This window comes from Vicia villosa, linkage group LG5 (genome assembly GCF_029867415.1).
Source record: "Vicia villosa cultivar HV-30 ecotype Madison, WI linkage group LG5, Vvil1.0, whole genome shotgun sequence".
Taxonomy (NCBI): domain Eukaryota; kingdom Viridiplantae; phylum Streptophyta; class Magnoliopsida; order Fabales; family Fabaceae; genus Vicia; species Vicia villosa.
The window spans coordinates 116,777,889-116,804,840 of record NC_081184.1 but is presented as its reverse complement, the minus strand read 5'-3'; the positions used below and the strand labels follow the sequence as shown (position 1 = coordinate 116,804,840).

The window sequence follows — 26,952 nt, the reverse complement described above, 5'->3', positions numbered from 1 at the left end:
CCTTTCATTGTGATGTGTGTCAGTTTTCCAAATCCCATCGAGCAACCTATTCCCCTAGTGATACTAGGAGTGTCGAACCCTTTGATCTTGTCCATTCTGATGTATGGGGGCCTTCATCCATTTCCAATATTTCTGGTGCAAAATGGTATGTTACTTTTATTGATGACTGTACTCGGGTTACATGGGTTTTTCTTATGAAAGATAAGTCTGAAGTATGTCAATTGTTTGTTAACTTTTTTCAAATGGTTAAAACACAGTTTGGGAAACCTATTAAAAGGTTACGGTCAGATAATGGTAAGGAGTATGTAAACCAAAATCTTCACAATTTTCTCAAAACTAATGGTGTTGTTCATGAGTTGACTTGTGTTGACACTCCACAACAAAATGGGGTTGCTGAAAGGAAAAATCGTCATCTTCTTGAAATCACCCGAGCATTACGCTTTCAAATGAATGTTCCTAAATTTTATTGGGGGGAAGTTGTCTTGACCTCTGCTTATTTAATCAATAGGTTACCTTCTAGGGTGTTATCTGGTGTTAGTCCTGTGCTGGTCGTGACTCGATTTTATCCGTCCGTGCCCATTATGTCAAGTCTTCAGAATCGTGTATTTGGTTGTTCTGCCTTTGTCCATGTTCATGGTTCTCATCGGGGTAAGTTAGATCCTCGGGCTATTAAATGTATCTTCATGGGATATGCTTCAGATAAGAAAGGGTACAAGTGTTATCATCCTCCTAGTCGTCGTGTCTATATATCCATGGATGTTACTTTTCAGGAATCTGAGTCTTTTTATCCTAGTCCTCAGCTTCAGGGGGAGAATAATCCAGAAGCCGAGTCTTCAGAGTTGTCTGTCCTTCCAGTTATTCCTCTAATGCAGGACCCAGAGTCGTTTCCTGAGTTGTCTGCCCTTCCAGCTATTCCTCTAATGCAGGACCCAGAGCCGTCTCTTGAGTTGTCTGTCCTTCCAGTTATTCCTCTAATGCAGGACCCAGAGTCGTCTCCTGAGTTGTCTGTTCTTCCTGTAATACATGAGCCCTTGATGCCTAATGAGGAAGGTGGTGATGTACCAATACCAGTGCAAAATAATGTTGACAAATACAAGTTACAGTTCCAGCGAAAAAGGTGGAAAGGTAAACCCGTTCTGCCCCAACAAGTCCAATCGTCTGAACCTGAGGTAAGTGTTCCTAACCCTGAGCCTAGTAATTCTTGTGAGCCAAACCTTGATGACCTACCTATTGCTTTGAGAAAAGAAAAAAGGTCTTGTACTAAATACCCTATATCTCATTTTGTGTCTACTGAAAAGCTTTCTGTGCAGCATCAGAGTTTTATTTCAGCTATTGACTCTATTAAAGTTCCTGCATCAGTACAAGAAGCATTGAAGGATAAGAACTGGATTCGAGCCATGAATGAAGAGATGCATGCACTAGAGAAAAATGGGACTTGGGAGATTATTGAGAAGCCAGATGACAAGAGGCTAGTAGGCTGTAGGTGGATATATACTGTAAAATACCAATCTGACGGCACACTCGACAGATATAAGGCGAGGCTAGTTGCAAAGAGATACACCCAGACCTATGGAATTGATTATGAAGAGACCTTTGCTCCCGTAGCAAAAATGAACACTGTAAGAATCATTCTTTCCTTGGCAGCTCACTTTGATTGGGAGTTGCAACAGTTTGATGTGAAAAATGCTTTCTTGCATGGAGATTTGGAGGAAGAGGTGTATATGGAGATCCCACCCGGATATGACCTTACTTCAGGAAGTAATAAGGTTTGCAGGTTAAAGAAGGTCATATATGGGCTCAAGCAATCACCTCGGGCTTGGTTTGGAAGGCTCACTCATGTAATGGTGTCATTGGGTTATAAACAAAGCCAAGGTGATCATACTCTCTTTATAAAGCATGCTCAAAATGGTAAACTCACTCTTTTGTTAGTCTACATAGACGATATGATCATAGCAGGTAATGATGAATTTGAGAAGAAGAACTTGAGGAAGGAGTTGGCAGCTCAATTCGAAATGAAAGACCTTGGAAAGTTGAAATATTTCCTAGGTATGGAGGTAGCATACTCAAAACAAGGCATTTTCATTTGTCAGAGAAAATATGTCCTTGACCTTCTCAAAGAGACTGGCAAGTTGGGTTGTAAACCCACCAGAGTGCCTATAGAGCAAAACCACAAGATTGGGAGTGATGAGGAAAGCCCAAGGGTTTATAAAGCTCAATACCAGAGACTTGTGGGAAAACTCATTTATCTATCTCACACCAGGCCTGACATAGCTTATCCAGTTAGTGTTGTCAGTCAATTCATGCATGACCCTCAGGAGAGACACTTACAAGCAGTGGATAGAATCTTGCAACATCTAAAGATGAGCCCAGGAAGAGGACTATTGTTCAAGAAAAGTGAGCAGTTGTCTATGGAGGTTTATAATGATGCAGATTATGCAGGGTCGGTTGTTGACAGGAGATCCACCACTGGATATTGTATGTTTCTAGGTGGAAATTTAGTGACATGGAGGAGCAAGAAACAGAATGTACTTGCCAGATCAAGTGCAGAGGCAGAGTTTAGAGCCATGGCTCAAGGAGTATGTGAATTGTTATGGATGAAGATCATTCTAGATGACTTGAAAATAAAGTATGAAGCTCCTATGAGACTTCTCTGCGATAATAAGTCTGCCATTAGTATTGCTCACAATCCAGTCCAACACGACAGAACAAAGCATATAGAGATAGACCGACACTTCATCAAAGAGAAATTGGATAGTGGTCTTATTTCTACACAGTATGTCCCATCAGGACTTCAGTTAGCTGATGTGCTCACCAAAGGACTTCCCTTGGAGCAGTTTCGAGATCTTACTTGCAAGCTGGGGATGATAGATATCCATTCCCCAACTTGAGGGGGAGTGTTGTAATATCAGTATTATTATTAGAATATTTTGAATATCATACAGCTCATTATGAGTTGGTGTCCTGTACAGGTCATTATGACTAAATTAGCATTTATAGGGAGAATAATTACCCTTCCCTTATTTAGATAGATTTATAGTCCATAAATACCTCTTATGTATTCTTTACAAAATATATAAAATATTCCATATTTCTACATATATATTATTAAATGAAATTATAACTTTTAAAAGTGGTAATAATTATTACTAGGCGTCGAAGATGCTCAGCACTGCTTATACTTCCAACAGAAGATCGCGAATTGAAATTAGGGTTTGAGATAATTAAGGTTATAAGGTAAAAACTTAATTAATATTAATTAACCCTAATCTTAAATTATTTAATTAATTATCGGTTAAAACCTAATTAATTAAATCGGCTAAAAACCTAATTAATCTAATTAATTAAACATGGTTAAAAAACCTAATTAATCTAACTAATTAAAAAAAGTTTAAAAGACCTAATTAATTAAATTATTTTAAGTTAATTAAAAATATGAAAAGGTGAAACCTAAATCTAATTTTGGTTGATAAAATAAAATTAGTGGTAGGTTAGTGGTTAATTAATTAAAAAGGTGATTAGTGCAAAAATAAAAACTAAGAAAGAAATAAATTAAAAAAACAAGGAGCTGGGATCTAGTACGGTGGCCTCCTGAAGGAGCACCATAGGGACTGCCTGTTGGGTCTCTATATTTGCTTTTGGAGAGATCTTGTGGCGTAGGATGGGAGTGCACCATAAGCCTGCACAAGCTAGAAGCATGAGATCAATATAGCAAGTAATTGTAAAAATATAAATGGCATGGGCATAATTCGAGCCCAGGTCTTCAAGGTAACAATCATCCCAATATTGCCAATCCAACTACGCTAATTAGTCAACATTTGTATGGCAAAAATAAAATAAATATTATACATGTAAATAAATGGAAAAAGTCAAAGAATTCAGAGCAAGTGACATGGGGTCATGAATCCATCAGTACTTACTCTTAGTTACCTCAGGAAGAGAAGTATGAAGTTAGCTTGGATTGAAAGTGGTTGCCTTCTTCAAATTCAAAAGCCCTAGTTCTTGGATTTTTTTTGTGAGGTTTTTGAGAGAACTTTTGGGGCTAGGGTTCGTGCCTTTTAGAGGCTGCAATGTTGTGTATATATATGATATGAATTTAGGTTAAGAATATTGGAGAGAGAGAGAGAGAGAGAGCAAGCAAATTGATTGACAAAAATATATTTGGTTTTAATTATGCATGAAACCTTTCTTTTTTTGGTTGAATTCTATTTTGTGTACATTTTTCACGGTTCCTATGACTCTTGGATGATGATATGGTCTTAATTCAATGAATGGAAGATTTTGTATAATTTAATTTGATTTATTTTTTATTTTATTTAATTTAAATTGAATTTGAATAAATAAATCCAAAAATAAATATAATAAAATCATAAAATAAATATAAAATAGTCTTTGGGCCTTTAATTAGCTTACTATCACGTCCATAATCTATAAACATAAGCCCATTATTCAAAATCTTCAATTTCATCAATTAGGGTTTCATGGTTTTCTTGAAATTTCACCAATTTGCACCAATCATAACTCTCTCAATTTTTATGGTATGGAAGTGTTCTAGGACTTTTTGGAAAGCCCAATGTGTCCTCTACAAGCCACATTAGAACATTGTTTGCATTTGGAGATTTTATCTTGATGATATTTGCCCTGACAAAAAACTGCTTTTGGTGAACTTATAAAAGGACCTGTAATGTTTTGGCTTCTATCTCTCAAATGAAGCATTTCTTGGTCTTGGTCCCAACATAAAAGTTGTAGAGAATTGAATTTCCTTGAGAATGAGTTTTGGTTGGACAATTTCTGATGAACCATGTGAAAGTTGAGACCAGTCAAAGTTCATTTGACTTTCTCCTTAAAAACACTGATTTTGGAATCTTTGAGATTTAGTGATTTCTGAACTTTTCTAGATGAACCATGATCAACCCTTGATCAAATGATGAATGAGACCTCAAAATGTTGATGTTAACCAAAAATCAGGAGTTTTGACTATAGATTGACCATAGTTGACTTTTAACCTAGCATAGTCGACTATTGACCTTTTGAGCAATTGACTGAGCAATCTTGTGAATCAAGGCTTGAAAATTGGTATGGGGATTCTTTGAGGTGTCATAAATCTCATTTCCCTTGAAACATGGTGGGAAAATTTTGGGGTATGACAGAGTGTAACATGTTAGGGGGAAATAGGTTTTATTTCCTACTTCTTTTGGGGCTAATTCTTGCCATATACCCATCACAACCATATCTTCGCGGGATTTCTTAGTAACTTTTTGTCTTTCCTTTAATGTTGAAAAGTGTTCCAATCAAACTATCGCATACATTTTTCTCCACGTGCATTACATCAAGACAATGTCTTGCATCAAAACTTGACTAATATGGAAGATCAAAGAACAACGACCTCTTTTTCCAAGAATTTTTCTCCAAAAGCTTTTTTTTGTTTTTTTTCAAAGACAACTTTAATATGTTGTTGTCTTCTATAAACTTCCTTCCCAGTTAAGGGCTTTGAAGCGATACCATACTCCTGTTCTCCATTAAAAGCCTTGTGCAATCTACGATACAGATGATTAGGTCTTAGAAATCTTCGATGCCCAAGATAAACTGTACTTTTTCCTTTTCTTAATTAGTGGGAACATGTATCAACTTCACATATAAGACATACTTTATGACCCTTGACGTTGTACCCAGATAAATTACCATATGCACGAAAGTTATTGATTGTGCAAAACGACATGGCACACAACTTAAAGTTATCACCTCTATACATATCATCAACATCAACACCTTCCTCCCATAAAAGGCTTAAATCTTTAACCAATGGCAATACATAAATATCTATGTCGTTCCCTGGTTATTTTGGACCTGTAATGATCATCAACAACATCATATACATGCGCTTCATGCACAACCATGGAGATAAGTTGTGAATTAAGAGAAAAACATGTCATAACGTATGGTTAGTACTCAAATTAAAAAAGGGTTCATTACATCATTGGATATTCCAAGCCTAAGGTTCCTCGCTTCATTAGCAAAATTTGGAAACAAGGAATCAATTTTCTTCCATTGCAATGAATCAGCTACATGGAAAAATTTTCCATCTCACACTCTTTCATCTGCATGCCATATAGTATTATTTGCGTCACTAACATTAGCAAACAATCTCTTGAATCTTAGAATTATCGGTAGGTACCACATCACCTTGACATGAACACCCTTATTAGTTGCACCATCGTCGTTATCAACATCGTTGTCCTTCTGTCTGTAGTGCGACACCCCACACCTCGGACACTCGTTCAAGTTTTCAAACTCTTTCCTATATAAGATGCAATCACTACAACAAGCATGCATTTTGACATAGTCTAAACTCATTGAACACAATATCTTCATGGCCTCATAAGTACGGTTTGGCAACATGTTACCTTCATGAAGCATTTCTTTCAACAATTCAAGAAATTCAGTGAAAATTTTATCCGTCCATCCACCCCTTGCCTTAAGATTTAGGCTCTGTTTGGTAAAAATAGCGGTTAACTGATAAGTTAGCTGATAGCTGATAGCTTATGGCTGATGATTGATAGCTTATAGCTGACGACTGATGATTTATAGCTTATAAGCTAATTGAAGTGTTTGGTAAAATTAGTGGTTCAACTAGTTGATTAATTAAAATGACATAAAAGACATTTAATACATAATTTTTTATTTTAAATTAAAATAAATTATAGAGAATAAAAGTGGATTTTAGTTGAAATAATAAGGGTAAAAATGGAAGAAAAAATATAAGCTATAAGCTAAAACTCTATTTAAAATAACGTATGAAAAATAAGCTATAAACTAGTAAAATAAGTATAAGCTCGTAGTGAAAAGAGTGTTCCCAAGCAGGTCTTTTATTGTTATATGATCTTATAAGCTATAAGCTCAAAAAATGATATACCAAACAGAGCCTAAATAGTTTTAACGCATCTGACAATCTTATAAAACCTTTACATCCCGAGTACAACGAATCTTCCATATCTCTTTGCAAAGTATCTACCATATTAGCTTTCTTGAAAGCAACGACTCCAATATCAAGAATGATGTCTTCTAGATTATCAGTCACACATTCATCATCTTCAACTGTTTGTAACAAAGGTCTCTTTTTTGTCCCTTCATCATGCCATGCCCATTTCGTGTAATTTTGAATAATTCCATTACAACCACAATGAATGAATATAATATCCCTTGTATTTTTTTTTTTGCGTATTATAGCAATTCATACAAGGACACCAAAAATCTCATTGTTGTTAGGAAGGTTTTTATCCGCGAAATCAAGAAATTGTAACAATCATTTCTTATAATCGCTACTTAATTTATTGGCTTTCATCCAACTAAGATTCATAATCAAATAAAGCTTTTGAAAATAAAATTAAAAAAGTACAAAAATATAGCTTCTCAACAACAACAACAACAACAACAATAAAACAATATGTAGAGAACAACAAGAACATACCGCGAAGCTCCTTAAAGAATAAATGTTCTTTCGTTGGCTAAGCTCCTTGAAGAAGAAGTGTTCTTTCATTGGCTAAGCTCCTTGGAGAAGAAGTGTTCTTTCGTTGGCTAAGTTCCTTGGAGAAGATGTGTTATTTCCTTAGGGCTCGAGAATTGAATTAGATGGACATGAAAGTCAAAATTAAAAGAAACTTTATCTCGGTTAAACTTAAAAAACCGAGGTAGATTAGCTGACGTAAAATATATAAAAAAAAATGTGATTTTTGGTCGTCAAAAGAATAAGAAATTAGGGAGTATTGATCTCAGTTTTTCAGAAAAACTGAGGTAACATATCCGACGTAAAATCTATAAAACATAATGGCGTCTTTTTGGTTCCATATATAACATTAAATCAGGAGTTGGGATTCGAACCTCAAATCCTTAACATATATTTATGTCAGATTTATAAATATCCGAGATAACAGTTTTATTAATATTTTTTTAAATAAAACAATTCGCCCGGTTCACATGTCCCCGCTGTTTCGTTTCATACGTATTGAAAGTTTCGTCATGAAAAACGTTATTTATTGTAGTGAGTTTAGTATTTTGGGAGTCCTTTAAGGTTTTGTTGTTTTTGTTTATATCTCGCTCATATATCTTTTGATACATTGAGGTAGACTGATTATTCTCACACTTGAAGCTTTTAAGCAAAAGAGTTGAGTATTGTTCTTGATTGAAGCTTTTAAGAAAGATCAAATATTGTTCATAGTTAAGGTTCTTGACTAAGTATTGTTTATTGGAAGTGTAATCTTTTGTTTATTTCTTTGATATAGTTGTTAGGATTGTAATTGTTTTAATCACTGAGGTGATTGTGGGAAGTGAGAGGGGGTTCTCATATCTAGGAAGTTCTTAGGTAGAAATTGCATGGAAGTAGTTATTAAGTGATTAGTTGTAAACTAGGATTGTTTAGGCTTTGAACTAATACTATTATAGTGGATTTTCTTCCTGGCTTGGTAGCCCCCTGAGTAGGCGACGTTGCACCGAACTGGATTAACATTTGATTTTGTTGTTTATCTTTCTGCAATTTATTTTTCGCATAATTTGTTTTCTGTCAGCAGGTGATGTTATAACATATGTCCTGACATTGTGTTTGTGTTAAGACATCTGTCTTGACATTTGTATTGAAGGTGGCAGAATTTCAGAATTATCCAGTTTGGATTTCAAAACAGTAATAACGGTGTCCTCTATGAGCCTAAAATCAACATGAGATTCCATGTCATTAAAGTACAAAAATGCGATATACCAAAAATGATGTTTTTTTTGTTAACATATGGTGCATATTTACACAATGTTTAAATTATTATGGTCACACAAAACTATTGGTGCGATCACAATCATACAGAAATGTTGGTAAAATCTCAACCATTAAAAGCTAAAACTAACGAATTTTTTAGGGTTATGGAAAAATCCGGTACTCCCTAGAGTTTTTGGAAAAATGGATAAAATTTGTCACGCATCAGATTTTTGAAAATGCCAGTAAAAATGCATATAAGATTTTTTGAATGGGCTACCAGATAAATTTTTCAGCACGTTGTTAATAAAAAAATAAGAAGGATATTTATGGTATTACAAAAATTTGGAGGGTGCCAGATAAAGTGTAAGGGGTGCCAGAGAAAGCCCATTCAAAATTCTAATTTACAATAAGCCCATCCAGAATTTGGGCTCGGCCCGTTATTCCATGATCACCGACACGTGACTAAACGACATCGTAAAACACACGAACTGTTCTGTGTAATTTTTGCTGACAGAGACGAACCCTAGAACCAGATACTCAGATTCAGATTCGATTTCCGTGACAAATTCCCAAATTGACATGCCCAACACCTCATCCTCGAAAAAGCACGGTCAAGATCAGCCTGAATTTACTGGTCCCATCCCTGTATCTCTTCGAACCAAAATGGGCAAATCCGAAGACAACGATAAGAAGGTAACCTTGTTCCGATTCAGATAAAATCCCATTATCCAAGTAAAGCTTGCAGCTTTATTCAAATTCGAAGCTTTAATTTGGAACAATCGTTAAAATGACTGTGCAGAGTGTTAAATTTTGTTAATAATTTTAGAATTTGAAATTAAGGGAAAGTGAATTAGTCTAATTTTGATTATAGAAGTGTAACAATTTCTGGGTTTTGTGTAGAATTCAAGTAAGAAAGTCAAAGATGTAGAAATAAGTGTTCCTATAGTGTATGGGAACATAGCATTTTGGCTTGGGAAAAAAGCTAGTGAGTAAGTATCCTACAAATACAATGCAGCCTTTAATTCTTGGGTTAATTCATTAATCTGTTTCAGAAATTGGGTTTTAAATTTAGTGACAATGTTTATGTTTATTCAAGGTATCAATCGCATAAATGGACTATATATGTTCGTGGAGCATCGAACGAGGACCTGGGGGTTATTGTAAAGCGAGCTGTTTTTCAGTTGCATACTAGTTTCAATAATCCGACGAGGGTTGTGGATGCACCTCCTTTTGAGTTGTCGGAGGCAGGATGGGGAGAATTTGAAATTGCAATCACACTTTATTTCCACAGTGATGTTTGCGACAAGCCTTTGAACTTGTGAGTCGTTTGATGTTGCTTTTGATTTAGTAGCTGGTTTGGTTGACTGCTTATGGGGAAAACGTAGTTTCTTTAGCTTTTTGTTTGATCTCTTGATTCAGTGTAGATGTTCGAAGTATGATCAAAATCAAAAGTACTATTAAGGGTAGAGAAAGTCTGAAATATAGTGTGTTTCAACAGATGACATATCATCAACAATGTGCTTTGGTTCTAAAATACCGCTAGTGTGGGATAATGCCTGGTTGTTGTGGCGATTGTTAGTATGCTAGTAAATGTTAGTGTCGACGTTGTGGGTGGGGATAGAACCCTTAATATTGTAATTGTTCCACTCATTAACATTCAAGCAATGGAATCATATAAGTTTAGATGATTACACAACTGATATATATATATATATATATTGTGTTATGTTTGGTTAGAGCATGGAACTACATGATTCCAATGCTTGAATGTTCAATGTTATTTAATTATACGAATCATGTGATACAGATATACTACATGACCATATATCTGGCGTTAACTGTTATTAATCATGCAGATTGCAAACCATATTTTGTCAATGTCAAAATAATTTCTGAATCTTGTGTTTTATTGAAGTGTAATATATATACAGATATCATCACTTGAAGTTGTATCCAGAGGATGAAAACAGTTCCATGTCCACAAAGAAGCCTGTTGTTGTGGAATCTTATGATGAGGTAGTTTTCCCCGATCCCTCTGAAGCTTTTTTAGCTCGTCTGCAGAATCACCCAGTTGTGAACTTGCCAAGATTACCTCCTGGGCTTACCTTACCTCCTCCCAGTATGTTACTTTGCAATTACCATAGTCATCCGCAGCTTTCATTTTCCACATTTGATTTTAATTAGTGTTGTAATTTATAAATACAGTTCCAGTTGAAGATGCAAGTAAAAGGAGGAGAGGCGATACCAAAGATAATCCCTTAAGCCAATGGTTCCTGAATTTCTCTGAAGCAGATGAACTCTTACAGCTTGCAGCAGCTCGTCAACAGGTACGGATGATATAATATAATATCTTAATCAAAAACTTTAAAGCATATAACTTTTTCGGATGTCAAAGTTGTTGTGGAGGCCCTGATGATACATTTATTTGAATCTGAACCAACAATTTACAACAAGTATTTGCTTGCATCCTTACTAATAATGAAGTTTGTGTTATGCATGTGCACCTGTTTGCTGTTTGTAGTTACCATCATAGAAATAATTATACATATGTACCCTTCTTTGCCGGAACAGAATGTTGGGCGGTTAAGAATCACCAAGAGAATAAATTAGGTGTAGTAGAGATGAGGATGCTGTATGGATGTGTGGTAAGACTAGAGATGATAGGATTAGAAATGACAATATTAGAGAGTGTTGCGGTAGCACCTATTGGAGAATAGATGGTGGAAAATAGACTTGGGTGGTTTGGGCATGTAGCATACTAACAACGTTGATGTAGCATACTGAAGACCTAGAAAGACTATAAGAGAAGTTATTAAGAAAAATCTCGAGATTAATGAGTTGAATAGTAGCATGTTTCTGGATAGAACATTATGGTGATAGTTGATCCATGTAGCCGACCCCACTTAGTGGGATAAGACTTGGTTGTTGTTGTATTAGGAGCTCTTTTCTAAGTATTCTCTCTATAGTTCAAAACATATAGTCAAGAGTCTTCAGTAAACAATTCAAAACTTTTTTTTTCTATACTTGAATGTATTTTTTGTTTGCACAATGCGTGTTTGGCCCACTTTTGTGATTATTAGTCAACCTAAAAGAATTATGCTTTTGTATTATTAGAATAGAGTGCACCCTATTTTTCTTAAATATGATTATTGGTTGTGCTGATCTGTGTATGTAAAGGATTCTTGTTTGTGACTAAATGGTTTTATTCAAAATATTTCATAGTTATCTTGTACTATCACTTGTGCTTGTTCATCATTATTAAAGGATTTACTCATGGCTTCAATTATCATCAATATATTGTGGATTAGGTAGTTCTAATAATTTTTCTATGTAGGGCATGAACATTAAGACTGTCTATTGTAATGCTATTTTAAACTAATAAATGCGCTTAAAAAAAATTTGGTCTCCGTATGGTATGGTAATAGAGTCTTTACAGTTTTGTTCCCTACAAAAATTGTTAACTTCTATATCAAGAAATTCTATTATGCTTTGCTGTTTAGAATCCCTCCGTTAAGTGGTGAGGTTACTGACAGTGACACAGTTCCATCTCACTTTAACATATGGTACTTATTTGGTTTTTATTTAAAATTTAAACAATATTTGTTTAAATAAACCAAAATGTATATTAATAATTTAGCTTTAATAAGGGTGAAAAGTTAGAATTGTCTTTGAATTATTACTACAAACTTTTCTCAAATAAGACTATTGGTTATACCGAGCACTGTATGCATGGAATTCTTGTTTGTAACTAAATAATTTAGTTCTATTTCTTAAGAATGAGGGTAGCTAGAAGGTAGTAACTCAAGGGGCGATCAGGGAGAAGATAGAAAAGATGGTTTATATGCAAATGAGCTTTATTCCAGTTTTATTTCATAGATTTATTGAACTACCATCTCACTTGTGCTTGTTTTTCATTTAAGGATTTGCTTTTGAAGAAAGAAGACTTAAAATATTTTGTATATGCAAATTAACATGATATATTCCAGTTTTATGCAATACCGTACTATATCACCTGTGCTTCTTCATTATTAGATGATTTGTTTCTCACATCTATTATTATCACATGTGGGTCGGTCATGTTTGTTCTAATAATTTCTATGCCGGGCAGGCGGGGTATGAATATTCCGAATTTTTATCACACCGAAAATGTTTAGTTATGTGGTGATGAAAATTGATTTTGAATGAATTGATTATGTTTGAAGATAAAGTGAATTATATTTGGGTCCATTCATGCAAAAGTGAGTTGAATAGTAAATTTCAGTGTAAATTACTACATTTAGACTCAGAAGTTAGTAATCATAGTTTTCAAGTAGAATCAATTCTACTTAGAGGAAATCAAACATGTCAGAATCAAATCAACATGCATAAAATCACTTTTTTCTCTTTCAAAAGTTGAACCCATCATATACTTTTTAATTTCTAAGTTTTTTATCACGCCATGTAGAGGAGGTTATTTTCATTTCTCCAAATCACTGACCATTGTCAATAAGCTAAACTCTTTATGATTTTCCTTGTATTTTTCCAATAATACGTTGTTGATTGCTTGAGTTATGGTGCATTTGGGTATATAATGTAATATAAGCACTTACGTATAAGTTATTTCTATGAAGAATAAAGTTGGTTAAGGTGTAAGTTGTTTTTATAAGCTATTATGTGTACCTTGTTGAAATAAATTGAATATAGTGTATGGATGTCATAAACTTATTTCACGAGTTATCTCAAACACTTACACAAGGGTTTATGTCATAAGATAAGCCCAAATAAGCTACTTAGCATGACTTATGCATGATTTGTGGAAGTTGTGAGGTGCCGAATCCTACTTTCTTGCTGGCTGTTGTTAAATACCTGCTGTAGCGAGCGTAGCAGAATTCGGACAAACAACTATGTTCTGCAATATGCTATTGAGTAAAATGTTGTCAAATCGCTGCTATAGCTATCTGCAATTTACAACACTTTGTTGCTGAAATTGGAAATATGCTTTACGTTTTTAAAGACTTTGAATGTTTGTATCATCTTAACCTTGTAACCAACCTATGTTGCCAACTGATAGTTAGTTATTTCATCCTTTCCATGACACAGGTTCAAGCTCATATCTCGAAACTCAAACGACAAATAACTTCGATAGATGGACAACATAAGCAGCAACAGCAGCAGCTTAAATCTTCTTCTGACCAATAGATATACAATTAGAACTTTGAGATTTATTTTCTGATTAGTCAGAATGCTGTTGAATTGATTAAATCTTCCTCATCAGCTACCTGTTTCTTCAGTTGTAATGTAGTAATTCATTTCATTTTTGTCCGAGGCGTTAAAATTGTATAAGATTAATTAATAAGCAGCCAATTTGTATGGCTTAACTGATAAAAGATTAACAAATTCCATCTGTCTTTTTTGTTAACTATAAATATACATTGAGTATAGCTGTTATATCATATTGACATGAACTGAGTAATAAATATACTAGTGGTTGAGATAGTACCATTACTTTCAGCCGTTTAATTTTGGTGTGTTTTGTCATTTCACATCACAAGTGAGGTTCATATGCTGATGTTCTTCTATGAAGGTGCTATGAGCAGACCAAGATATACAAGTAGTGAGTAGGTACAACAATGTATGGATGTTAATTGTTAACCAAGGAAGGTCCCTTTCTATTGAGGCAAGGAGTGAATTCAGGAAAGGCCCTTTAGTACTCTGGCTAGTACTTGAAATAATTATCAAGGGACCTACTTTCCCACCTCTCTTCTTAAAAATCTCTTATAGTTTTGGAAGTTAAGTTTTAGGCCACACAATTTTATTTTATTTTTTGGTCTAGTAGTCCAATAGTCTAATTTTGATTTTCACCATAAGTGAGATGTTGTGGGTTTGAATCTGCATAGTTATTAACTGAGTTAACTTAACATGATGATTGCACAAATTATTCGTATACTTTCAATGAACACAATTATTGATTTTTTGAAGTGTTTGTATCTCAACATGTGTTTGATGGAGGAAAAAAAGTTTTTGATTTTGTGTAAGTTACAACTTCCAATCATACCTTTCAATCGTACGATTGAGATTGCTTTATCGTGTGAAACAGGTTTAAAGTTTGAACTTGGCCCTAGGTTTTTGCATTTGTTGTGATTGTGAATGACATTTCCACTTATTATACATTAATATTTTTGGTTATAAACCAAAACAAAAGATAGGTCTCAGGAAATTGTTGTTTTCTGCTTATATTCAGTGACGGCTTACGTTAATTGGATAGGGATGAGTCTTAACATAACTGGAAGTTTAAAACAGACAAAAATATAATTGAGGCAACTACTAATTAAAACTCAATTATTGTTAATCATAGTCAGAGTAGTACTAACTTGAATTATCTCATGAAAAGTCTTCATAATGCACTTTTTAAAATAAAAAAACAGTAACACAAGAATTGGCTGAAAGAGATGGGAAAATGTCTTGATGAAGACTTGCATTACATGGAATTTATAGTGATAGAAATTTTTTGCTGTTCAACTTCTTAGAATAGTGTAAGGTTATATTATGAAAGAACTCGAGAAATCATGGAACATCACATCTACGCCCAAAATCTTAATGCATTAGATATACGAGTTATCTCAGTTATATACTAATCAACACCCGCTTTTCCAATTTGAGAAGAGATGTACTAACAACATCTTATCTTTTAAATGACTTAAATTGAGTCATTATCAACAATCACATGTGACAATTGGTTAATTTTCTGTAACATTTCCATCTTTACATTACATCCCCACCATATCAATAGCAAAAACACCATCCAATTATAGAAAACCCTTCATGTGTTGCTTTAAACACTCCAAATATGATTCAACATGTTTTCAGATAATACCAACAGAAAATAACAAAAATAGAAACTCATAACACAATTCACATTTTCACATTACTCTACAAAGATAGAGTATAGACTAGACATAGGTGCTTTCAAATTGTTGGAATGATCAAATCTGAACAGGTCGATTTTAGGAGGCAAGAGTAACATGGCCTTCATGTGCCAAATAAAGGTCAAGTCACAATCAACTTAAAAGAACATCCTTTCCTTGATTTGATCATAACAACACTATATTTTGGTAAAATTTGTGGGCCATAAAACTCTATCCCAAATTCTAAATTGATCTCTTTCTCCAAACTAATCTTATTCACAGAACATGATGAGTCTATTCGAGGAATACGACGTACAAATTATCTGGTCTTATATCTGTACCTTACATTGTAATATGTTACAATTTTGTAATGTCCTACAATCTCAAGAGCCTCTTGTTATAACTATCCTTTTGTTTTTTACCTTTGTTTTTGTCTGAGTCACAGAATTTATTCTTATGGGATCACTTTCTGAGTTTCTGTTAGGAGCTTTGGAAAACTAAACATGTTACTGCAGGGTAATAAGAAATAGTGGTGTGAAATTGCATTGAATTTAATTATGTGTTGTTTTGCTTCTGTTATCTAGTGGTTGTGATTTTAGGCAGGACCACATGGGAAGCTATGTCTGGTTGAAAAACTAATTTCTGTGGGTATTAAACATTGTTTTTATGGGGTTTGGTAGATCCATCAACTCATATATAGTAACTTGGTGCAAATTTTAAAATATGATTTTTTGAATAATAACATTAATTTAGTTTTTAAAATACAAAATCATTTATTAAAATTTATCTACTTATAAACAAAATATGATTTTATATTTTCATTAACAAATAAATACAAATTTATATATAAAATAATAGTAATTTATATCATGTTAATTTGCGCTACACAATATTGAGATGAATGATAGAGGTGGAAAATACATGCATCTTTTTTGTTTATAAATGACATTTTGGTAGTTTTGCCTTACAAGATGTACCAGTCAAAAGTACTTTAAGTTTATATATGATATTTTTTTTATATATTCTCTTATATTTTTATTTTAGAGTGTTGTGAGAGATAATTAAATATTTGCTTTGGAGAGAACAAGTATATTGTAGTCTGAGATGGTTAATGATAATCTATGTGTTGTAATAATTTTCACATAGCTTTAACCTCTGGTTGTTATTTGACAATGATTGTGGTTTTTTCTCTGGTTTTGGAGTTTCCATGTTAATCTCTTGTGTTGTTATTGTGTTCCTCTTTTTTCTCCATGTTTTGTTTTTTTCTCAACAAGTGGTATCAGAGCCTTAGTTTGGTGGATTATAAATTTTAGTATGCTTTGTGGTTGCAGTTTTGTCTAATCTTTCACATCAGAAAAGAAATTTTATACTCTGCGTTGATTGGGAAAATTTTGTTTTACTGCAGGAAAGGTTTTGGCTGCAATGTCAAGTTTTCCAAGTGCAATGAAGATTGGATTAGAGAAATTTGATTGAAGAATCAAGTTTGACTTGTGAAATATTCAATTCAAAGTTTCAAATAATAAACGAATAAGACTCAAAATTAAAGAATAAAAAATTATCAATTTGGTTGATATTTTGTCATTGTTAGAAAGAGCATTGAATAAGCTTTCCAACGCTTCGAACCAGACGCAAATCGGAGTTACAGTTCTCAAGTTATGACCGAAATAGTGCTGGATTTTGATGTTTGCTATAAAGCTGTTTCTGGTGTGCTTCGCCGGTGGAGCCAGAAGGACCCAAAAGCGTGAAAAAGACGTTTTTTTGAGTCGTCGGGCGAAGCGGTCCTGACAGAAATTCGTTTTAAGGGGTAAAAATACTTTTTTAAGGTTATGTTTTGGGTATTTTTGATCCCAATCCATCAAACCTCCATTTTTTGGTATAGAGAGCTTGAAAACAACATGGGGTTGTGCATTTGGATGATCAAAGATGGATTGTTCATCAATCGGAGTTGACAACCTGTGAGATGTTTGGTTTATCTCTTCTCCTCTTTGTGTGTTTCCTTTGTGTTGGGTATGTATGTATATTTACTCTGAACCTATTTATATCTGTTACTCTATTGTTGTATAAAGTTTGCTTTACAAATCTTTGTCAGTGTTTTCTTGATCTTTTTACTTAAATGCTTTGGATTTGTGTTATTGTAGAAATAGACATCACAAGTCTTGATTAGGGGGATATGTGTTAGCTTTAGATTCTAGAGATAGGATTGGGGTTAGCATCCACATAATATCAAAGTTTAATGCCTCTGTGTTGTTCGACCGGTTGAGACATCATCGAAAGAGCAATATGTTTGAACTCTCGTTGGTGTTGCAGAAATGGACATTGATGTGAGAGGTATGTGGTATTTCTGACGAGTATTGTAAGTTGAATGCAATTGAGTGATAGGTTTAATTTTGTGAGGAATGAGTGTATTTACATGCCTAATAAGTTATTTATTTTCAAAGAATGTATTCTTTTTATGTTCATATTTACTTTTCCGTTTTTATGCTTTACTAATTCAATCCAAACTCATAACTTTGGAAACTGTTGAGCGGCAGTTCAATGCACCAGTCCCTGTGGAGAAGATAAATTTCCCGAATAAATATTTCTAAAACTTTTGTTGTTTGCCGCTTTACCGCTTCAGCATTGTTTTACCCTGAAATTTTATTAGTTGATAGTCTACTCGCACAATTTTGGACATTGTCATGATAAGTGTAAAAAATGAGTAAATTACTCAGTATAATTAAAACACTTAATAACTTCTTTTGCAAGAAATCATATTAAAACTCCTCAATTTGTGCACGTATTAATATTAGTAATGTTCAACTAAGGTTAGCGATCAAGGTGGAAGTCATCATCCTTGAAGATTCAAGACCTTAGTGAAAACTTCATCTTTCATTCATACTGTGTAAAGCTATTATCATCATGAGTAGCTAAGTTTTCTCGTGTTTGATGTTAGATGTCATTAATTGTGATTTTATTGTAATCTCTTGCTTTAGTAGCTATATGAACTATTGTTTATGATATATCGATGTTGTTAGTTTTGTTTTTAGTGGATTTTGATCATCTTTATCTCCGCACCAATTGAAAATCAATAAAATTGAGAAAATTGCATTTTCCCGTGTTCACTATGGGAAAGAGAATTCCGCATCCAATAGATCATTTGATGTATCTTAGAATCCTTTTGATTGCTGCCAAGTGAGACACCTTCGGTCTCTCCATAAATCTACTCACAATACCCACACTAAATGCTAAATTCGATTGCATATTACACAAGTAACGCAAGGATCTAATCAACCTCCTATACTGAGATGGATTAACATCTTGCTCATCTTCATTCATCGACAACTATAGCACCAATTCAGATAAAGTTATGGCAGCACTACAATGCTCCATTTCAAACTTCTTCAAAATCTCAAGCGCATACCTTCTTTGGTGCATGAACAATCCCTTCTTAGACTTTTGGAACTCAATACCAAGGAAGTATGTCATGAAGATATGGTCGGTCATCTCAAACTCTTTCATTAGCTCACTTTTGAACTTAGAAATTCACTTTTCGTCACCGACCGTAATTAAAAAATCATCTACGTATAGACAAAGGATTATCACCCTTTCACGTGTATCCTTCTTCACATACATACCATGTGCTGATACACACTTATTGAAGCCAATATCCTTTAAGAAACCATTTATCCTCTTGTTCCAAGCTCTTTGAGTTTGTTTCAAACTGTACAATAATTTCTTGAACTTGTAGAACTTTGAGCACCCATCTTACACAAATTTAAAGCTACATATCCCTAGTGGACATTGTTGAATGTCCCTAACACATACAGGGGGAGCACCCCTAATGCGGCTATTTTGTTGCTTGTCTTATCACTTTCATTTATTATCGTTGATTGAGTCTCCCTCATGATTACACATCTTTTGAATCAAGGTTAAAATCGATTTATTATTGATTTTAGCATGCATAAAATAGTTTTATGTTTGAACTTGATCAAGATGCTTTCAGTCAATTGCATAAGTCATTGGAATAAAAACTATATGTGTTTTTTTATTAAAGTTAGGGCAAATAAAAATATCAAAGTACTTTAAAGCCATGAAAAATTGTGATTTTGTGTGTTTGGTTCAAACCATAAAGATTAAACACACATTATGATTCAAATCAAATTGAATAGGGCCAAAACAAGGATTTTATTGCAATTTGATTTGAATCACAGTTTACACTTGATTCAAATCAAGCTATTCTTGCTCATCCTTGTTAGATTTGATTCGAATTAGACTTTACACTTGATTCGAATCAAAGCTTTTTTCAGCATTTTTCTTAAAGGCCTGTTGCAGTTGATTCCAATTAGAATTTATACATGATTTAAATCACTGGGTCTTTAATTTGAATCATACATTGTTTTTAATTCAAATCAAGCGTGAAATGGGTCAAAAATATGATTTTCTTTGATTTCATTCACTTGCTCATTTGACTTTAACCATGTATTGCGCTTGATACGAATCTAACCAACCTTTACCACTCATTTTTGTGCTTAATCTCAAGCACATATAAAACCTTTTGTAAACAATTTTCATGTAACTAATTTTATAATCATTTTGTGATTTTTAGTGAAATCAACTCTCTTTCCTTTTGAAAAAGTTCAAAACCCTTGCATTCGAATCTCTTCGTGTTCAACCTTAGTTTTGTTTTTCAAATCTTGATAATGAGAGATCTGTGATTGATTGGGGGAGACAATGTCTCGAAACTAACCGTTCTTGAAGATAAGGTCAATATTTTCATATTCTTGCAAGATTGAGGAGTTATTATTGGTGCTGATAAAATCCAGTGTGAAAAGAAGGAGGTTCTTCTCTCCACATTACCTTAGTAGTGACTGTGTGGAAGACGAAGGATAAGGGAGAGTTCTTCTTAAATATTCATAAAATTCATCGCTCAAGGAATCGGTAGGATCAAGGGGTTGATTGCTACACACGAAGGATTTGGAGTAGATTGATGATATTGGAAGATTTTTGAAGCGTTAATCGAGTAAAGACTTTGTAGAAGAGGTTGGCGTGAAGATGTATACAAGTCAAGATCCAGATAGAAGATTTATTTTTTTCAGCATTATTGTGGACTAGTAATTTTATAAACTCTTAGAATATTTGTCAAAATAAAATAGAGTTACGTGGGTTCTAATGAGAAACCATTGAAGAGTGCACATAGGCAAAGAAAGAAAGAACGTCGAAGCACTATAAATCCATGTGTCTTCTCTCTCTCTCATGTGTCTTCTCTCTCTCTCTCTCTCTCTCTCTCATTTAAATTTCATAGTATATTGCATGCCTAGGTTTTCAAGTCCTTTATAACTTATCGTTTATTCAATTAATAGTGATTTATTGCTTAAGATTATGTTTTGTTTGAATTGGTACCTAATCGAGATTTAATGGTGATTAAAATTTGAGAAACTTTTTGAGTTTAGAATTTGCAAATTGAAGCATTGTATTAACACACCTCAGGAAGTATACAACTCAATCAATCGTATACCTTGTGTATCATCATTAGATTATCAGTGATATTTTTTATATGACTAAGTGATTACGTAATATAATTTATACTCAAATATAATTCTTGTATTTTCGTTCTAAACATTTTCGCGCGCAACTCTGAAAACCTCTGATAATTCACTTCTGAAAAATTGGTTGAATTTATTTTAGAATTTTATTCACCCCCCTCTAAATTGTTTTCTTACACCATATTCTCACCCAACAATTGGCATAAAGAGCTGGTCTTTTGATTATGTTAAAGTGTGTCTTAAAACATTTGTTGATGAAGGGAAAAAAATATACATTTCAAGATTACCAAAAATATGGAATCCAAAAAGCAACAAGAATGTTCTATTTGGGAGCTTTGCGAATTTCGGGTTTGACCAGTTCGGTTTACGGGTCCATTATTTAATGTATATATATATATATATATATATATATATATATATATATATATATATATATATATATATATATAATATTAATTTAGAAATAGTCTAAATTAATATAAAATATATTATAAGATATTTATAATATTTTATTCTAAAAATTACGGGTAGTATTTTGGGCTTTGTATGTTGGATTTTAGTAATTATAAATATATACATCTTCAGTGTTTTATAGTGTAACAGTCTTAAGGTTATACGGTTTATGGTCATCTCAAGGAAAAATTTAGAAAGACAAAGGATTTGGGAAACCTTTGGAGATATCTAATGATATTGAGAAATACTTCTAAATCGTGGGTTTGAGTGATTCATATATTGAGAGTTGGAGAGGTTGGAAAACACATTGGTAGAAATTAGGGGTTTGATTTTGGGAGCCTTCAGGGTTTGTTCTTGGAAACTTTGAAGGCGAAGGCTATTTTCCTGTAACTCATATATAATCTCTTGTAACAACTTTCTGAGTATAGTGAATTGGAGAGCTGCTCTCTCCCCCAGAGTAGATATTTTGATTGAAATGGGTAAACAAACATTTTGTCTCTTTTGTGCTTTATTCTTTTATAATTTTTGCTTATTGGTTATTATTGATGAAGATCATTTATTTTAGTTGCTATTGTTCTTTGTCTCACATATCAAAGTGTTGATTGAAATTGAACCTTGCCATTATTCACAAAAAGTGGTATGCACCATGGGGCAAAGGGGTATTGTTTACAAGTGAGCACCATGGTTAAATGAGAGATTGCAAAATTTTCCGGAGACAACAATTTTGGGTTGTGGAAAGTGAAGATGCAAGCAATTTTAACTCACGAGAAGTGTATTGAATCTTTGAAGGGTGAGGCATCGATGCATGCACGCCTTAGTAAAGTAGAGAAGCCCCAAATGATGGATAAGGCCAAGAGTGCCATTATCTTGTGCCTTGGGGATAAAGTTCTAAGAGAAGTCACCAGAGAGCTGACTGCTACTTCGATATGGGTAAAACTTGAATCATTATATATGACCAAGTCTTTGGCTCATTGGTTGTGTCTAAAAAAACAACTCTATTCATTTTGAATGTTGGAGAACAAATCCATAGTGGAGCAGCTTACATATTTTCACAAGATTAGTGATGATCTTGAGAATATTAAAGTGAAAATTGATGATGAGAACAAGGCTTTACTCTTGTTGAGTTTATTAACCAGATCCTTTGAGCACTTTAAGGATGCCCTTCTTTATGGTAAGGAATGTACTATCACTTTGGATTAAGTTCAGACGACGGTAAAATCCAAAGAATTTTCAAAGGAGACAGATTTGAAGATTGATGATAGTGGTGAAGGCTTAAGTGTCTCAAGAGGAGGAATTAAGCGTAAAGGGATGTCCAAATCAAAGAAGTTTGACAAGTCAAAGGTAAAATATTTTAATTGCCAGAAAATTGGTCACTTCAAGAAGGATTGTCATGACAGAAAGATCAATGATGATTTTATTCAAGTTGCAGTTGCCTTGGATAAGGATGGTTATGCGGATATTGGTACACTGGTTGTATCGAGTTTGGAAACTGAAGATAGTTGGATCATAGACTTAGGTTTCTCTTATCACATGTGTCAAAGAATATAATACTAAGACTTTGAAGTTTGTGCAAGGTGGAGCAGTTTGCCTTGGTGGTAATAAGGCTTGCAAGGTTTATGATATTGGTATAGTTAGACTTAAAATGTTTGATGATCGTGAGTTTCTTCTTCATAATGTGCGGTATGTTTCAGAACTCAAGTAAAATTTGTTATCTATATGCATGTTTGATGATCTAGATTATTGCACTAGAGTTGAACGTGAAGTGTAGAAGATTTTGCATGATGAAGTGATTATTGCTACAAGGTCTAAAATATGTGGTCTATATATTTTAGAAGGTTCAAATGTTGTTATTCATTCATAATTAACTAGTGAAGGCTTTCATGATAAGAAATAGTTATGGGATTTAAGATCAAGGCGTTATGAAAGCCTTGAGGCTGTTTCAGACGTGTATAATGAATTTTGCAGAAAAGAAGAAATAAAAATGCATGAAACTGCTGAGTTGGTATTAAGTTTTTGGGGAAGAACTAATGTCAAAGAAGCTTACTTATTTGGTAGAGTATTTCTTCATAGGAAAAATAGTAAAAACCAAGGGATAAACCTGTTAGAAACTATAACGGAGAAAACTCAATTTGAAGTGGAGTTTTCTACTATGGATACTAGTATTAGTGATGGAATGTTACAAAGATCTTTGATTATCATTTGACTCATGATAAGGTAAGGAGGGGATTGTAGCATCTTAAAAGAACGTTTATGCTACCTTGGGTGTTATGCTTTGATTGTGGCTGAAAGGTTGTAAAATTCAGAAAGAAGGACCTTCAAGGAGGCATATGAAAGTAGGTGGAGTCAACGACGATTGAAAAATCATTCTTGTGGGCTTGTTAGATTACCTAGGTAGAAAAGGGTGATTGGAAACATGTGGATGTAAGTGGCGATATAACGATTCAATGGTGCCTTGAATATGATCAAGATTATTGGTTAGAATTTCAACATGGTAGAGACCAACAAGGTTGTTGATGGTTAAATTAACATCAACACAGTTTCAAGTCAAGATGGATATTTTTGAAGCGTGCCTTAAAACCTTTGTTGATGGTTACATTTACATCAACACGGTTTTAAGCCAAGAGTCGTTTGACGATTACACTTTGTCTGTTACATCATTCTACCATAACTCAAGAAAACGTTACGGTTATTAGGGGACGATTACGACAATAAAGGACTCTTAAACCTAATTACTCTGACCTATTCAATATTCAGGGAAAAAGAAGAAGAAGAAGACTTGAGATATAAATAGAGGCTAGAGACCAAACAGTGGGAAGAACTGATGAATAACCTAAAAAGGATTGGAATCGTGAAGGATGGGGACAGTCCAGCAATGGTTGCCACCACCTATCTTCTCTAAAAACACCTTAAACACCCTCTAAAAATCATTCAGTTGTGATCTTTCCGATTCACATTGAAAAGATTGTCCAAATAATGCTTTAGGGTGAACATTAAGAATTACAATTATCTTGTTAACAAATTATGCAATATAAATACATACAAATTTAAAAAAAATTATTTATTTAAAATCAATTAGTATTAGTATTTTTTTTGTTAGCAAAAACTCTAAAACTAAAGAAAAAAAAGGTGATTATTTTCCAATAACAATCCAATTAATATGTATTTGTAATTGTCTAAATTGAAAAAAAATATTTTATGATTTTTTATTTTAATATTTATTGATAATTAAGTATGCATTTTAATTAACTTTTATAATATCCTTTTTTTAAGAATATTTACATTTTTTTTTATAAATACACTTCTTTTCTCTAATAATTTTTTATTTTTATGGTAATTTAAAATAAAAATTCATTTTTTCAGCTGAGAGGAAAATGATGAAATAGATGACAAAAATTCACATAAATAACAATTGTCGTCATTCAATATATATATCGTATATAAATTCAAATAATACGAAAGTGTCAAACTTAGTAACATGAAACTTTTGATAACTCTTCACCCTATATTCGTATAACGAAATTCACCGTTGGATAAAAATGTATTATTATATGGATCACGTCTATAAAATTTTACATCAATCAAAACTTATTTGACATGTTAAAGAGAATGATAAAAATTAATGATTTTCATAAAGTTTTATAAGACGTTAGTTTTTATGTATTTAGTTGTCATTTCAAATGATATCCAATTGATAAATTTTATAAACATAATCTATAAGATAATAGCTTTTAATCGAACAGTGAATTTTACTATACAGATATGCGGTAAAGAGTTATCAGAGGTGTTATGTTACTAAATTTATATATATATATATATATATATATATATATATATATATATATATATATATATATATATATATATATATATATATATATATATGTATATATATATATTAACATTGTTATTTTTTTTACTTATAATATCTAAATGTATGTCTTTTATTTATAAATAAATATTTATAATTGATTTAATTAAAAATAAATCATTATGAATTATTTTTAATTTTAATAAATTATTATTTAAAAATTTTAAAATAAAATTATCATATTTAATTGTAACTTAAAAATATTTTTGTTATTTTAAAAATACACACAATAGTTTCCTCTCATCTTTTACTTTTATTTTCTCTAATATCAAACTATTAAATAATCATCATTTTCTATTTCATTCTTTTCTTCTATATATATGTTCTTCATCAAATAAATTATAAATATATGTAAACAAAATTATTTCAATTTATTCTTCTCAAAACTTAAATCTCACTTTTATTTATTTAAGAACTAAATTAAATCTTATAATTTTTTTTCAATGCATCTTCGTTCATATATTTAAAACCACATGCTACTTACCAATGTGACACACATGAGTCACAAAATATAGTTGAATTTATGATAATTTGGTAGAAACATTAAGCTTATCCTTTTATGGTTGTATTTGGTTTTCCATTAGAACAATTAATGCGAATGTCTTACTAGAAAAACACCAACCGACCAATCATTCTGTTGAATATGACCTCTCCAGGCTAACATTCAAACTTCCTCGACAGCTTAGCATGCTTGCTTATGGTTTTGTTCTTAAAAACTCCTATAATCAGCATGTCAAATATCATAATAATAGAGGATATATTTGTTAATTATTCTTCTTATAAACTATAGTCACTATTTCGGTCTATGTGGACTGTGGAGGGTGTTGAATTTGAATTTTGGAGGTAAATGATTTTACACTAAGGTTAAAAAGGTTGAAAGTACGAGTAAAGTGTAAGAGACACATGGGGTTCTGTTACATTTCATGTGTGGCTCATCAGAGTATCATAAGTCCAACAATCACAAAAGCCAAACCATTTACAAGCTGGTTGTACAAACGATCGAGTACATTGTCGAGAGAGAAAACGCGGCCTTGAATAGAAGAAATTAAAATTTGAACTTCCACACATTTTGGGGGGCACACAATAATTAATTATAATAAGTAAATGGTATCATATTAACGGATGGAGAACGGAGGTAGTACCGGTGTGTAATTTTGTTTAGTCTATTTAAACTACCATCCTATCGCAATGGGAGGATTTTTGACCTTGTTGTCACGGTGATATGATGGAGAGTTCTTAGTCAAATCAGTCAATTTAACTCTCTTAGAGTGCACTTTTCAAAATGATGACTTTTCTAATGGAATTGGTAGGGACCTATCCCCGATCTGAAATAATTTGACTTCATCTAAGATTATAGTCTTCTCTTGATAGTTATTTTAAGATAAGATTCTTGCGCAAGAACCTTTTTAAATATTGAGTGATAATAGATTCAAAGGAGTCTAATGTGTCTTGTGTGTAAGTGTCATATAATTCACTAATTATTTATTT

General features: G+C 32.9%; 1 protein-coding gene across 1 annotated transcript; it reads left to right on the top strand.

Moving 5' to 3' along the window:
- Positions 1–9,225: 9,225 nt before the first annotated feature.
- On the top strand, positions 9,226–14,658 carry LOC131602127 (transcription initiation factor TFIID subunit 14b). The gene is made up of 6 exons (XM_058874133.1): positions 9,226–9,430; positions 9,638–9,726; positions 9,834–10,055; positions 10,669–10,856; positions 10,943–11,064; positions 13,817–14,658. Exons 1-6 carry the CDS (start codon positions 9,317–9,319, stop codon positions 13,913–13,915), a joined length of 834 nt encoding a protein of 277 aa, XP_058730116.1. The 5' UTR covers positions 9,226–9,316; the 3' UTR covers positions 13,916–14,658.
- The last annotated feature ends 12,294 nt before the right edge of the window (positions 14,659–26,952 follow it).